Source organism: Equus quagga, chromosome 16 (genome assembly GCF_021613505.1).
Source record: "Equus quagga isolate Etosha38 chromosome 16, UCLA_HA_Equagga_1.0, whole genome shotgun sequence".
In the NCBI taxonomy this organism is placed as follows: Eukaryota; Metazoa; Chordata; class Mammalia; order Perissodactyla; family Equidae; genus Equus; species Equus quagga.
Genome location: NC_060282.1, coordinates 57,830,571 through 57,847,485, shown reverse-complemented (window position 1 = coordinate 57,847,485; position 16,915 = coordinate 57,830,571). Strand labels below are relative to the sequence as shown.

Below are 16,915 nucleotides of genomic sequence, written 5' to 3'. Positions count from 1 at the left end.
TAAATGAGATAGTATGTGGAACAGTATTCCCAAAACATTACTATCTAATGACTTGTAGAGCACATTTTTTTTAAGTTCTCACATTTCTGAACAAGGTGACAAATTAAGTTCTATTTGTGATAAATAACCTTTTTTGGATGAACATATTAAAGCAGGTATCAGGCTATCTTTTGAGAGTTTTTCTGTAGATTCTGTTCCTCCTCTGTAAATTAAAAACACAGACCACATTATGTCTAGGCTTTCAGATAGCAAAAATTTATTGGCTTAAAATGACAATGGGCAGATAAATGTTTTGATATCTGATACTGCCCAAGAAGGTGGACCAAGAAAATAAGCACTGTTTTCTGTACCAAACAAAGCAGCAGACATGCAATGAAACCAGGTAAGCATCAATATCAAATATGAAATCAAACAAACTGTATACAAGGTATCAGAAAACATCATACTTCACAAAGAAAAAGATGACCAATAATTTGCTTCACACTGTATTTTAAGCAGATCAAACACAGCTTAAGCCTCAACCAGTATCATTTAAGGCAGCTCCTCCTTTTAGATATGTAAATAATTTCAGAGATCAAATCTGAGGCACAAAGTCCTAAAAACTGCATTATCAAATTATAACTATTGAAGGCAACACTGTTTCAGATAGCATAAATTAAAAAGAAAAAAACTATTGATTAAAATATCTTAATTATTACATTTGGATACCAAGGAAAATATTAATACACTAATCTTATTATAAGAAGTCAAAGGAGTCAAATATTTGGACTTGTTATATCGTGAACAGATTAACTCATTTAAAATGTGCTCAAATTGGGGAAACAGCGGCCAAATAGTTAATCAGTAAAACTTCGGTACATACATATTTTAAGTATTTTCAAAACTTTGGAGAATGCATAAATTAAGGAAGCAGTTCGAATGTATAACATATATACAATCATGCGTCGCCTAACGACAGGGATACATTCTGAGAAATGCGTCTTTCAGGCGATTCCGTCGTGAGAACATCAGAGTGTACTTACACAAATCTGGACGGTATAGCCTGCTACAGATCCAGGCTCTGTGGTACTGATCTTATGGGACCACTGTATTATGCAGCCCACTGTTGATCAAAATGTCATTATGTGGCGCATAACTGTATATATATTAATATATGTATGTATATATATATATACACACACATATGTATGTAAAGATACACATATAAGTCAAATAAAAACTAAATGAGGGGCCGGCCAGGTGGCGCAGCGGTTAAGTGTGCACGTTCCACTTCGGCAGCCTGGGGTTCACCGGTTTGGATCCCGGGTGCAGACATGGCATCGCTTGCCAAGCCATGCTGTGGTAGGCGTCCCACATATAAAGTAGAGGAAGATGGGCACGGAGGTCAGCTCAGGGCCAATCTTCCTCACCAAAAGAGGAGGATTGGCAGCAGTTAGCTCAGGGCTAATCTTTCTCAAAAACAAAAAAAACCCAAAAGACTCAATGAAAGAATAGGCTATTCAAATAGTGCCAAGATAACAACTTGCAGATTACAAAGGAAAAACTGTACCTTACAATCGAGTGATGTGGTGGTCAGCAACTTAACCAAGTGAATATCACCAATAGTGAGAAAACCTGAAATTATATGGCTCCTGATATGACATAATAAATAACAGACAGTATCACTTACTAGTATTCTTGAAAAACAAGTTTAACAAGAACCTAATCATGAAAAAATAATGATCTTGAATGTGGGACATTTTACAAGACACCTGATCTGGACTCTCCAAAAAAGTCAATGTACTAAATTTTAGATTATACAGAAGAGCTAAAAGCAAACAACAAAAAGGTGGAGAGAATGCTCTGGATTCAGATTCAGAACAGGCATAATTAAACAGAATTCCTGGCCCTTGGCTGTATCCTAAATCCAAAAACTGTTCTAAGAGATCTCTGTCTATGGACTACATAGTAAATGATTCCACGAAACTACTGTTCATGTTCTAAGGTGGGATATGTTATCAAGGTCATAAAGGAGCGGGAGCTTCTTCTTAGGGGACGCACGCTAATGTATTTAGGGGTGAAGTGTTATGACAGCTGCTATTTACTTTCAAGTAGCTGAAGCATATACAGCATTCATTGTACTAAGCTTCTGGTTATCTACGGATTTGAAAATTTGTAAAATAAAAAGCTCACGGAAAATTATAATATTATTCTTTCTTCTCATTCTCCAGAAAGATATGTCATTTTTATCTCCTCTACAGAAAGAAAAGATGTGTAGTGACAAAAAAACAAACAAAAAAGAATTTCTAGTGAATTTTTCAAGTTTTGGTAAAATAACAGACTCTGCGAGAATGAAATATATTGGGAAAATTCAAGTTTCTCCTCAATAATGACATATGCAGTGCTAAAAAGACATTAACGAAAATATTCCTGGAAACAAGAAAACTCATGGCAATAAAATATATGTGGCCGTACTTCTTAAATCTTCACAGTTGGTTTTTTTAATAGTTCAGGGATTTTAACAGCAACACTACCTAGGAGATTGCTTATTAGATGGGTCATCATCCAACAGAAGCATAGATAGATTCCCAAAGTTATAGATTCTTAAATGGAGGACAAAAGACACATGGGGGCTCCATGGATGTGTGTTTTAAGAAACAAAGAAACTGTTAAAAATGATTGACAAAATTGCACATAAACATTTTGGGGGAGAGGGGCTGTAGCTTTTATCAGATCCTCAATGAATCCTATGACTCAAAAAAGAACCACTGTGCCCAAGAAAAATACTCTTCAATATATAATTATATGATGTCTACCAAAATATTAGGTATGCAAGATAACTTTTCCATGAGTTTCCTCTAGCTTTCTGACTACAGTTTTAGAAATAACACCTAAATAATATCTAAGAAATTACAGTTTTTAAAAAAATTCCCAAGGCCATTTAAAATAATTTGAGATTAGTGAACTAAAAAGGGATACAATTTTCAAAAACAAAAACAAAACAAAACTCACCTTTGAGGTGGTGTTCGCGGGCTTTTAAAGATGGCAGCTTTAGGTCTATCAGATTTGGAAGACTTGCATTTCACTTCATCTTCATATAACTCTGCCAAGGCCAACTATAAAATAACAGATTTGTTATAAAGTATTAACACTGGAAGTAAACTTTTCTACACAGCTAGAAGTTACGAGTAGAACATGAACTTGCAACTGAGTAGTTAAGGCTTCTAATGAAAAATGAAGGCTGCTGCTTCAAAAGATGACTCTCTCAAAACGAAACCAGTGCACCTCTCGTTTTATAAAACTAACCAAAATGCCACATATGCTAGAATAAATCAAAGCTACAATAATTATTTAATTATTTTTAACTAACTATTCAACAGTTTCAAAAACTGAATTTGGTAACAGATCATTTCCAAGGTGGAATCACAATTCTTATAAAAATACTCGAAGATGTTTCCCACTAATGTTTGCTCTCGTCAGATCTCATAAAACTATTTCATTTAGCTGTTCAAGTTTTCAAAATCCAAGCACATAAAACAATTTCAAAATTATGCTATCTAAAAAAGTCTACCAGACATATAAACTTCATCAAGTTTAAGGTAATGAGCTTCTGAAAAGTAAAAGAAAGTGAATTATATATATCATTTATAACTTTAGAAAGGAATATTACCAAATTACGCATTATAGATATGAAGCTGGATATCTTCAAAATGAAATAAACAAAACATAGTTCTTGAAATGGGAATTTTAAGAAGTTACTCAAATATTTCAGCATTAAGTTATTTTGTTCCCACTTTTGACATCTTTGGGTGCCAACAACTCAAAAACTGTCCTTAAAGCCCCTATGACTATTCAATTTATAATCAGCATGACTATAATCTTTGGGAAATCTTTTGGAAAGAAGAAAAAGAAAAAACCCAAAAAACCCAGATAAAGTGCTCCTTCCAGAAACACAAGGGATATGAAAACAACCTCCACAATTTTCCTCAATAGGAAAAGAAGAATAGAGAATGGGGGAAAAGTTAATTCTTTTATGATTGTATTACTCAACTTTTAAAATATACACACAAGAAAACAAAAATGAAAAGCTTTATTTTTACCTAATTTTTTTACCCCTACTCCACCCCCTATACACGTACATCAACTTTCGTATTTCTAACATGGCAATTTTGCTAGAAATCCTAATTATAAAAGTGTTTTGTAATCCAGAAGAACTGAATTAAAACCCTAACTTAGGCTCTTGTGTGACAGGCAAATTTTTTAACTTCTCTGAGCCTTAGTTCCCTTTAAATGTCCACACACAAAAAATTACCTTAGAGGGTCATTTTACGGATTACATAATGTATGTGAAGCACAAGGAAAGTAGTCCATTACTAGAAGATATTATTGGAAGATGTTTAGCAATGATTACATCAGTGTTTCATTTTCCCCAAGATTTCTTTGCTTCCTGCAGTGTTATCTATTTATCTTGTATGGTCTTTTCCCACCTTGTCCCATCCAAAAGACAAAAAAACAAAACAAATGAGGGAGAAGAGACAGAGAGAGACAGACAGACAGACACTCTGGCTGACCACTTGGGTCTGAAGTTTTCAGAAATTTTACCTCCCTGTAATCTCTTCACAGCACTATTCCTTTAGGGATTTCCTCTGGAGCTGATTATATTTCAGCTCTATGAATTTTACGTGATTCCTAGTCCCACCAATGGAAATGTTACCTGTATTTCAAAGGCCCATTTCAGCCATCCTTCACAAAACCTTGTTTTCTTAGTTAAATGATATTTCTTTTCTAAATCCTCATAGGATAGCCTATCCTATTATTGACATTTATATTAAACATTATATTGTCATTACCTGTGTACTTTTCTTCTTATTTTATCCCCCCTCCTGTATGTTAGGTTTCCAAATTGTTTCTAACATACTTAACAGGCAGCCAACAAATTCACATTGAATTACATAGACTATAACAGAACACGAATGATAGAGAGATATAGATAGAATAAAGTTACAGATTTTAAAATTGAGATATTTGCTATACAGTTTTATACCTTATTTTGTGTGTGTGTGAGGAAGATTGGCCCTGAGCTAACAGCTGTTGCCAATCTTCCTCTTTTTGCTTCAGGAAGATTGTTGCTGAGCTAACACCTGTGGCAATCTTCCTCTATTTTACGTGGGATGCCGCCACAGTGTAGCTTGATGAGCAGTGCTAGTTCCGTGCCTGGGATCTGAACCTGTAAACGCAGGCTGCCAAAGCGGAGCTGGCGAACTTAACCATTACACCACTGGGCCAGCCCCTATACCTTATTTTTCGCTTTAAGAAGATCTGAATAAACTGTCAATCAAATAATAATTTTCTTCTGTGAAATAAACAAATAAGGCAAAGAATGCCTTTGACTCCATGGAATGTGGAATATTAACTATGGAATACATAGGAATATATATACATAGAAATATAAATATAGGGATATTTAGGAATATGGAGAAAATTAGAGCAGGGAGTCCACCTAGCTGAAACATCCTGGTTACTAATGCTACATCCTTAACTTAAAGGAAAATGAATGATATTTAGAGGGAATTAATGCCAGGACTCATGATGTCCCTATAGCACCATACGGCATAAGTCCATTAGTAAATACTATAAAGAATTTTTTTTTTTTTAATAAGAAAGATTGGCCCTGAGCTAGCACCTGTTGCCAATCTTCCTCTTTTTGCTTGAAGAATACTGGCCCTGAGCTAACGTGTGCCTATTTTCCTCTATTTTGTATGTGGGATGCTGTCACAGCATGTCTTGATGAGTGGTGTAGGTCCACACCCAGGATCCAAATTTAACCACTACACCACCAGGCTGGCCCCAAGAAACTTAACATATATTATTTGTCATAGCAAATGCCACCACACCAGAAGAGGAAATGATTATTTAAACCCACAAAACAAACTAAAGTACTGGTCAAAACCAACAGGACAACAAAATCTCAGTCAAAGAGATAAAAATACGTGCATTGCGAAGTAATGATGCATTGTGAATGATCATGACAGCGTGTTCCAAAAGCTAAACAATTAGATTACGAAGATATTTCAATTACACAGAGAGAATAAAGTATGTAAGCTTTGATAATCTTTTCTCCAGAATTTGAAATGTGAAGAATGTGAAAAGAAACCTGAAGGCAAAGTCATTGAGAGTGGGGAAATCAAGTTTATAGCAAAAGATTAAAGTACTGGAATTCTCAGTCTTAGAGTGACAACTTCCAGAAGGTATAAAGAGGGTTTTTTATACACCATAGCAATATCACCATCACCCAAGGAACTCTGAAAAATGCAGATGCCCAAGCCCCACCCTAGATCTAATGAATCAGAAACTCTGGGGTAGGGCCCAGCACTCTTAGCTTTCACAAGCCTTCCAGGTGATTCTGATGCACACTAAAATTGAGAACCAATGACAGGGTATATGGATATCCAAGAGGATTAGGGTTAGTGTTGTCAGGAACAATCCCTCCCCAAACTTTCCCACTAAATGGTTCCCAACTGGGGGGATGGCGGGAGCTAAGATCTACTCTTGGTTTGATATCCACAGGAGATTTCTGCAGTTTGTAACTCTGAGGCTCCTGGTACAAGGAGGCTTTCTGGAAGAGAACTATCCATCTCTCCTGATTGGGCTCAATAAATCCTACACTGCATGGCAGCTAAGACATATGTACGTAAGAGTACTTTTGCCTGTTCCAATTAGTAACACATCACCCTTTATAATACCGTGACAGACTCAGAGCAAGCTGCCAGTAAGCTCAAAGTAAGCAGTATCTACTGAAAACTGCACTAACCAGGTAACTCTTCAAATAAGCATGGCTAGATTAAACAATAACAAGATAATCCAAAAATACTCAATATCCACGAAACTAGTTGGGGAGAAGAACATTATTCAATTCTTTTAAACCTTTGATACATACTCTATTTCTTCATACGTCATCACTTTGGTTGTTTTCAGCTTTCTTTGCAAGTTCTTCACATTCTTATTAAATTCTAAAGGAAAGATTATCAATACTTAGTATATTTGATACACCAACTCACATTCATAAAAAAATCAGTTATCTACCTACCAACCTACCTACCAGAAAGTAGATGAAAAAAATCTCTATCTTCTCATTTATGGTGGAAAGAAAGGCATTCTCACAATTAGCAACATCTGCCAGAATATCTCCAACAATTAATCCTATACTCCATTGGGTTAAATCTGTAAATTTGTTAAGTATCAGGTGGTCATTAACCAAACTATTCTCCCTTTTCACATAAAAAGAAAAAATGTATTTAAATTAGAGAAAGGATATTAAGTTACATAGTTTTAACTTTAATGGCATTAGAATGGACTAACCAGCAAAAGTTACAGTATTTTTCTCCTTTAAGGGAAAAGGAACAAAATATTTACCAAGCAAGTACTGAGCCAGGATAATATGGAGTTGTGCACAGGCACTTTATAGACGTTACTTTATTTCATTCTTGACACCACCACCATCACCCCTAGTTTACAAATAAAGACACTGGGGATCAAAGAGGTTAAGACATTTCTCCATATTCACACGGCTACTAAGTGGCAGGACCAAAACGCAAACTGAAGTTGCTCTGACCAGAAACTCCATTTTTCCCCAACATCCCATGCTGCCTCTTAGTGCTGGCAGTCCACAACAGAAAAGATGAGGTAGATGATGGTTTCCTATTCCTTGATTCTGTTTACTACCACTGAATTGACTTATGGGCAACGGAACTACTCCACACTGTGTTCATCTCCTAACCTAACGCTGAGCTTTCCTTTCTCCAAATTCCTCATTTTATGCACTGCTTATTTTGGCACTCAATCATACTCCATCTTAAAATGTTATGTTAAATAATAGTCATATCTTATTTCTGCAAAAAAATAGGTAGAAATGTCTTTTACACTTCTATCCCCTTCTAGTGTCCATACCAGCTGTGGATTTGATGTTCCATTTATCTCTGCATTCCCCAGAGCTTAGCGGTATGTTACACGCAGGTGGTCAACACATGTTTGCTCAAAGAAGGAGAATGAAGGTGTGACTATAAAGTAATAGAACTTTTCAACAAAGGCTTGTGGATTCAGAGTCACTTATTTTTAATTATGGCTCCTTATAGATGTTTACTTGTTAAATTTTATCCATCATCTTACATAAGGAGACAGAAAAAAAGGCTAAACTGAGCCAAGTATTATTAAGCATCTGATAAAGATTTGGTGCACTTGTATTTGGCTAAAAAAATGTCAGTGTACTCTAACATTATAAAGTTTTATCTCCTCGTTTCTTATGTACAATGTTTTATAGACTGTAGCTTGCACAACTAGGCTGTGCAGCCATAGGATGAAATACTCTAGTTCACCCCTTTAAAAGGGAAAAGCTATCTGATAAAAAGGAACCATTTTTATATTAAAGTAATGAAGACAGAAACAGCAGCCAAGGCAAGATCAAACACGCATACACGTTGACTTCTTAAGTGATCGCTGATGTCCCCAAGCCACAGTAAAGCTTCAGCAGTAAGTCTCCTGCAGGAAGCATCCACCCGTGAACCACTCAGTGCACCCCACAAAAGGCCATCCTAAAGGCACAGCTGCTTCTTACATTGCAAATAGGGAGGAGGGGAAACGCGGCTGCAGGACCACAGTCGGGCCCGGGCACTCGTTTCCACCAACACCACGGTGCGATGCGCCGCCCTGGGGAGATCCGCGGCACCTGCGCCGGAGTCCCAATTCTGTCCCCAGGTGAGGTCTGGGGCAGGCTCGGCCGAGGCCACAGGTGGCCTCCCACACGCACCCATCCGCGCTGTCCCCCGCCGCCGCGCCCCCGCCCTCCGCCGCTCGCCTCACCTGCAAGTCCCGCGCGCTCGGGGGCCGCGGCGCAGGGGTCCTCCGGTCCTGCTCGCACGGCTGGGCGCCGCCGCCTTCCGCCATCTTCCACCCGCTCGCCGGCCCCGCTGCGGACGCGACGCGCCTCCCGCGACTTCCGGGGCCGGTTGCCTGGCAACCGCGGGGAGGGCGGTCCCCGCGCACCCTTCGCTTCCGGCGCCCGCCCACCTGTCCTGTCCTGGTTTTTCTCATGAGGGAAATTGGGTCAGAGAGTTTCTCTGCGGAGGAACCTCTGCGTGAGGCTACTGGTCTCTCTGCAGCGTGCCTGAAGGTGCCGGCGGCCGCCCTAGGGAGCAGCCTAGACTTGCAGGTTCTTTTAACTGAATAGTGAAAACGTCCTTTGTTGCAACCTTACTATTCTAGTTTTGGTCAAATTCTCTCATCTTCCCCCCCAAGGACTGGGTGGTACTTCACCCCCAAAGCGTGAATTGGTGTTGATGACGAACAACACTGTAAACGCTGTTTGCAATCAGAACCAGTTTACTAAACCCTCTTCATTCATCTGAGATTTATTTAAACTTCTGTCTTATGCCCCTGTGATGCAAAGGTAAAAAGAAGTAGTCCCGGTTATTTTAAAATTCACAGTCTAAAGGGGAATAGAGATGTAAACGGATAATAAAATGCAATTTGTTATAGAGCTTTGCAAGAAATGTGAGTGGAGTGAGGAGTTTGAAGGCGAGTATTCTATTGGTGCCTGCTGTGTACACTATGCTAGATGCATTCCATGTGTAATTTCGTCCATCCCTCTGCCAGGTATTTTTACCATGTTGTTCCTAAGGAAACCAGATGATAAATAACAACTAAATTCACCCTGTTGTAAATGCCATGCCAGATACTAAACCTTGTATTTGTTCTCCAATATTCTTTTTAATACAACATTCTGCCCTGGAAATCTCTGGCTCTTTATGTTCCATAGAGCCAGTGACGTTTTGGCTGAATCTCTAAGGATAAGTACTTCCAGGACTTTAGACCAAAAGGGACCACAGGGAAAGGCATAGATTTGAAATATCGTGTTCACAGTGGTAAAGTACTACATGGTTGAAGCATAGGAGAAATGACAAAAGATGGTTAATGGGGTGGGGGCAGGCTCTAGAGTGGAGGTGCAGGCTTAGGACAGAATCTGAAGGATCTTGCCTTAGTGAAGAGATTGAACATTACCATCTGGGCCAGTGATTCTCAAATGTTGCTGCACATGAGAACCGCCCCCCCCCCCCCCCCCCCCCCCCGTTCACTCCAGGGACTCAGATTTAATTAGTATGGGGTGGAAGGAGCTCAAGGGTTCTGTTTTTTAAGATGCTCCCCAAGTGGACTTTGCTTCTGGCTATGACAGTGTACCTGGTACTGGACCTGCCTTCCTACTCCCAACAATTAAAAAACTAGACAAAATATGTGAAACAACTGTTTTCAGATTGTTTTTGTTATTGAATAACAAGTAGTACAGATCTGTGATGTCCCAGAGAAAAGAAACAAGCAAGAGGAGCCATGTCTGTCCTTGCTTTCTGCCTGGAAATCTCATACAATGCACGTGGGAATGGAGAATGGTACAGCCACTTTGGAAAACAGTTAGTTTCTCCTACAGTTAAATATTTAGTTATCATAAGACTCTGCATTTCTGCTCCTGTGTATTGACCCCAGAGAGATGAAAACATATGTTTACAAAAATATTTCTAGCGAAGTATTCATAGATGCTTTGTTCCTAATAGCCACAAACTGGAAACAGTCCAAATGTCCATCAACAAATGAATGGATGACATTTTGAAAAGTTCATACAATGGAATCCTACTCAACAGTAAAAAGGAGGCAATTACTGGTTCACACACCATGGATGAATTTCAAAGACATTATCTTTTTTAAAAATTTATTTTTTATTTATTTTAAAGACATTATCTTGAGGAAAAGGAGCTAGATGCAAAAGAGTAAATGTTGTCTAATTCAATTTATATGAAATTCTAGAACAAGCAAAACTAATCTTTACTGACAGAAAGCTGGTGGTTGCTTGGGGTTGTCTCTTTGGGGAAGGTTAAGCTTGGGGAGTTTGACTGAAAAGGGACATATGGGAAATTTTTTAAGTGATGGGAATGTTTTATATCTTGACTGTGGTGGTAGTTACAGAGGTATAGATATTTGTTAAAAACACTCTGAGCTATATAATTAAGATGGGTGCACTTTGCTATATGTAAATTATACCTTTATAAAGTTGATTGGAAAAAACCTCCACAGATAATTCTGTTGTGCAGCCACGGTTGGGAGCCACTGATCTAAGGCAATTGGGAGCCATTAAACAATTTGTGATTTAAAAAGATCACAGAGGCATCAGCATGTAGGATGAATTGGAGTTAGGAAGTTAGAAGGTTATTACAACAGTGAGGGGTGATTACGACTGAAGTTTTATCAGTGGCAGTGAACACAGAGAGAAGCGATAGTTGGTAGAGATACTAGGGTCAGTCCCAATAGATGTGGAGTCTTCCATGGGGAATATATGAAAGGAGGAGGAATAAAGAATGACATTTGGGGTTTTGGTTCGGTGATTTGGTAAATGGTGCTACCTGTAAATTACTGAGTTGAAAGGGAGAAGCAAACTTCAAAAGAAAGAAACCAGTCTGTTATGGACATTTTGAATTTGAAATTTGTTTGGGACGCTAGGGTGAAAATACATCAGGGAACAATTGCAAATGTGTGTCCGGATGTTAGGAGACTAGGAGAGAATTTTGGCTTGGAGATATAGATTTGGTGTTAACTGCTTATAAGTGATAGCAGAGTAGATGAGGCTTCCAGGGGCAGTGTGAAGTGTGAGAAGATAGGAGGACTGAGAATATTCAGAAACACCAACATTGACTCAATGGAGAAAGGAGAACGTTCAAAGAGGACCTAAGAAATAGTCAGAGGGATAGGATGAAGACAAAAGACTGAAAAACTGGTGACAAGGTGGTTTCTTGAGGAGACCAACAGTGTCATTTCCTACAGATAATCAAGCAAGATTAGGACTGGAAACTATCCACTGGATTAAGGGAAGAGGAGATTGCTGTTCCGAAGGTCACTACTAATTTCATAGAGAGCAAAATGCATATTTTAGTAGCTTGAGAGTGACAGCTAGGACGGTGAAGGCTATGTTTTCAGTGCACTTAAAGTCAGTGGTGTGCAGGAGGTGACTTATACTGGCTCAGGAGAGCCTATTGTTAAATTTTCAGGAATTTTCCAGACAGTTATTAAGCACAGCCATTATTAAAAATGAAATTATATAAACTTACAATGAAATCATTTAAAAAATCAATTTGTAAATGCTCAAAAATCATCATTTCCAAATTATTTAAATACATTTTTATTGTTATCTGTGCTCTTGAGGTTATTTACATCTGTTGTATCTGTATGGTGAAGATCCCATATCATGGCACACTACTGCACACCTCTTCCCGACTCCTCATTCAGTGACATCAGGTTGGTAGCTTGAAATTCACCATGGTGGGAGTACCTACGCCTCAGAAACTGGCAAAAACACAAATAAGCGTTTGACATACTGTTTTGCGCATTGTCTACTCTAGATTTAAGAATGTGGTGGAGAGAAATGTTTACGGTGCAGTCAAGACATAAAAGTGCGCTGTGTCTATAGCTGTTATACTGTGAATAGCAAAAAGAAAAAAGTGGGACATATTCTTCCAGTATTTGAAAATTATTAGCTGATTCAGGAAAGAAGTTGCTCATGTCATGTCATTGAGTTACTATATATGTTTGTGTTGTTTCACTCCCAGCTTGTTAATGTGAATAAAAATATCAGTGATGTTCACAGGGTCCCTTTGAAGTCCCCTCTCTTTTAGCTTGTGATGAAAGCTGTAGCGTTTCTTCCTATTCTTTTCCAAACAAATATGCTCACAAACACCTCACTCCTTCTCCATTCTCTAGCTGTTTTATAGTCTCAAAGTGGTTGAGGGGGTTCAAGAATCATGGAATTTATTCTATATGAAATACCCTCCAGGAGCTTCTGTCTCACACCTGCTTTAACATATAAAATGTATTGTTTCTTGGAGTACTTAAGCTGAAAACTTGATTTTAATACCTGGTTATACTTATTTTTTCCTTCCATTAGACTGTAAGATCATGGAGGCTGTGGGCCACATCTTTATCTCTAGTGTCTTATCATAGCTCCTGGAAAGTTATAGGTACTTTTAATAGTGTAAGAATGAGTGAATGACTGAATTAAGAAGGTAGGGATTCATAACTCAAACCCAGGTTTGATCATCTCCAAAGCCCATTTTCCATTCCTGGGAAGTCAGGGAATGACAAGATATGTCAACAGAGATCTTCATCCTATATGGATAGGAGAGGCAGAATAAAATGCACGCCTGTGCGTCTTGGACTAATAAACTGTATCCAATGCCAACTTCCTAACCTAAATGAAACACACTTGTGTAATTTTACTTATGCTGGAACATCCCTGAGGCCAAGATCAGAGGTCGGTAGTATACTATAGTCTTATTTCACCCTTTAAAACATTTTAATCTTAGCTTTGTAATATTTACAGAATATTTATAGTTGCTTATTTTCATGGGTTGCTTATGTTGTCTCATGTAATCTACAACAACCTTCTGAGTTAGGATTTGTCTTCATTCTACAGAAGAAGTAACTGTGGACCAGAGAAATAATATGAATTTCCTCATATCAGCCAGGTATTAGATAACAGAACTAAGTTTTAAATTCAGGTCCATTACACTTAAAAGTATATGCTTTTCCTTTAAACCATTTATGTGTCTCCCAGGAGCTTTTTTGCTTTGAAGAGAAGAAGGAAAAAAACAAGAAGATTGGCCACAGATGTTTTCTCAGGTGCCAATCTTAAGAAACAAGGTTATGTATCAATCAGTTGGTGAAAATGTGATATTTTAGTTGTATATTCTAGTTGTAGGTCCTCCTGGTTCTGCTGTGTGGGACACCATCTCAGCGTGGCTTGAGTGGTGCTAGGTGCACTCCTGGGATCTGAACTGGCAAAACCCTGGGCCACCAAAGCAGAGCACGTGAACTTAACCACTGGGCCACGGGGCCGGCCCCCCATAACCTTGTTTTATGTCTGTTTCTATTAAAAGACACCTTATTTGATATATATTGTTGAATGATTAACACTGAACTCCCAGCCGGCGGCACTGACTCACGATTGAACGAGGCTTATCTAGTACATGCATTTTCTCCATAAGGCCCATCACAGCCTTCCTGTGCATAGGAACTTGGACTCAGGAACAGCAGCTCTGCGTTACGCTTGGGGCCATTTTCAGCAGCAAGAAAATGCACAAAAATGCAAAACATGCGGCACTAAATAGACCATGCAAAGGACGTTTGTTTCCAGTATGAGCTGAAACAAGAAGGCAGAGCTTTGCCATTTTTGCCCCTAGCTGGGAACATGTTCACTGGGCAACTGAAATTTTTTCCTGTGTGCATGTCTGTGAATGACCACAAAATCCCCTTGAGTATTGATTTGGGCTTACAAATAAACTATCAAGTCGGTGAACTTGCAAATAAACTATCAAGTCTGTGAATATAAGATTGACTGCGTTTAGGATTTCCAGATCTGTTTGTCCAATACCCAGTTCTTTCTGTTACTCCAGACCTGCATTTCCAATGGTCTTTTCGACTTATTTTCATTTGGATGTCTCAAAAATCTTGTGTCTCAAACAAAAACCTTGGTTTTACTCCTACAAACCTTCTTTATCGTTCTGTTGTTTACATCACTATTTAGCATAGGCTACAAATTAGAGTCATTTTTAATTCCTCTCTTTCCTTTAACCTCACAGTTTATTATTTACCGAGTCTTTTGCTTTCTCCTCTAAAATATTTCTTCAGTATGTCTTTTCCTCTTCGGCCTTACTTCCACTGACATGGTACAAATTCTTTTTCTTTTAATTGAGGTATAACTGACAAATGAAGTTGTAAGGTATTTAAAGTGCGTAAGGTGACGATTTAGTATATGCTTACATTATGGAAGGATTCCCCCGTTGAATTAACTAACACATCCATAACCTCACATATTTAGCTCTTTTTTTTGGTGGGAACATTTAAGTTCTTTCTTAGCAAATTTTAATTATCCAATACAGTGTTATCAACTATAGTCACTATGTTATACGTTAGATCTTCAGACCTTATTCATCTTATAATTGAAAGTTTGTGCCTTTTACCAACCTCTCCCTACTTTCCGCAGCCCCCCAGTCCCTGGCATCCACTTCTCTACTCTCTGTTTCCATGAATTTGACTTTTGTTATAGAGTCCACATGTAAGTGATAACATGCAGTATTTGTCTTTGTCTGGCTTATTTCACTTAGCATAATGCACTCCAGTTTCATCCATGTTGTTACAAATTGCAGAATTTCCTTCTTTTTTGAGGGTGAATGATATTCCATTGTAGAATATTATAGAATAGGATATACTAATATTATATATATTTTGCAATAAAATAAAGTAATATTCCATTGTATATATATACACCATTTATACATTGTATGAATATATAAATATATATATATCTTTTTCTTTATCCATTCATCCATTGATGGACACTTAGCTTGTTTCCATACCTTGGCTGTTGTGAATAATGCGGCAGTGAACATGGGAATACAGATATCACTTCAAGATAATGATTTAATTTCCTTTGCATATACACACAGGAGTGGGATTGCTGGATTATATGGTAGTTCAATTTTTAATTTTTGAGGAAATTCCATACTGTTTCTCATAGTGGGTGTACCAATTTACATTCCCACCAACAGTGTACAAGAGTTCCATTTTCTCCACATCCTCGCCACCGTTTGTTCTCTCTTGTCATTTTAATAATAGATGTCCTAACATGTCTGAAGTGCTATCTCTTTGGGTTTTGATTTGGAGAATTTAGTCCATTTACATTTTAGTAATTATTGGTAGATATGGACTTATTGCCATTTTGTTAATTGTTTTCTGGCTGTTTTGTAATTCCTTTGTTCCTTTCTTCTTCTCTTTCTTTGTGATTTATTTCTTTGTGTTCTATTTCTTTGTGATTTGAGGATTTTCTGTGGTGGAATGCTTAGATTCCTTTCTGTTTATCTTTGTGTGTCTGTTATAGATTTTGCTTTGTGGTTACTGTAAGGCTTATATAAAACATCTTGTACTTATAACTGTTGTACTTATAGTTATTTTTAAATTGTTGTACCTGGGGCCAGCCCTGTGGCACAGCGGTTAAGTTTGCGCATTCCACTTCTCAGTGGCCCAGGGTTTGCCAGTTCGGATCCCTGGTGTGGACATGGCACCACTTGGCAAAAGCCATGCTGTGGTAGGCGTCCCACATATAAAATAGAGGAAGATAGGCATGGATGTTGGCTCAGGGCTCAGGATGTTTTTCCTCAGCAAAAAGAGGAAGATTGGCAGTAGTTAGCTCAGGGCTAATCTTCCTAGAAAAAATAAAAAAATAAATTGTACTGTTAGTCATTTTTAATACTTTTATCTTTTAACCTTTGTACTAGAATTATAAGTGATTTACCCACCACCTTTATAACATTAAAATATTCTGAATTTAACTATATATTTACCATTATCAATGAGATTTATGCTTTCATATGTTTTCCTCCTACTATTTAGTGTCCTTAATTTCAGCTTGAAGAAGTCCTTTTAATATTTCTTGTAAGAATGGTCTAGTGGTGATGAACTCCTTCAGCTTTTGCTTGTCTGGAAAAACTTTATATGTCTCCTTCAACTCTGAAGGACAACTTTACTAGAGTATTCTTGCTGGCAATTTTTTTCTTTCAGCACTTTGAATATGTATTGCCATTCTCTTCTAGCTTGCAATTTCTGCTGAAAAATCTCCTCATGTTCTTATGGAGGTTCCTTTGTATGTAACAAGCTATTTTCCTCTTGCTGCTTTGAAGATTCTCTTCTTGTCTTTAACTTTTGACAATTTAATTATAATGTTTCTCAGCGTGGGTCTCTTTGGGTTCATCTTTTTTGGGAAGATAACTCAGACTCCTGAAGTAGATAGGGCTGTTGGCCCTATGATAAATAACTCCTGATTGATATAATTGCTTCCCCTCTGCTTTTT

The 16,915-nt window shown here is 37.9% G+C and overlaps 1 protein-coding gene across 1 annotated transcript in view; it reads right to left on the bottom strand.

Annotated features, from left to right (window-relative positions):
- UBXN2B (UBX domain protein 2B) overlaps positions 1-8,958 on the bottom strand; it is a 28,895-nt gene extending 19,937 nt beyond the window's left edge. Inside the window, exons 1-2 of the mRNA XM_046642336.1 lie at positions 8,836-8,958; positions 2,992-3,095 (exon numbers count right to left, since the gene is read on the bottom strand). Of these exons, the coding sequence (XP_046498292.1) occupies positions 2,992-3,095; positions 8,836-8,919 (188 nt within the window). The 5' untranslated portion in view covers positions 8,920-8,958. The remainder of the gene's footprint in view (positions 1-2,991; positions 3,096-8,835) is intronic.
- Positions 8,959-16,915: the final 7,957 nt, after the last annotated feature.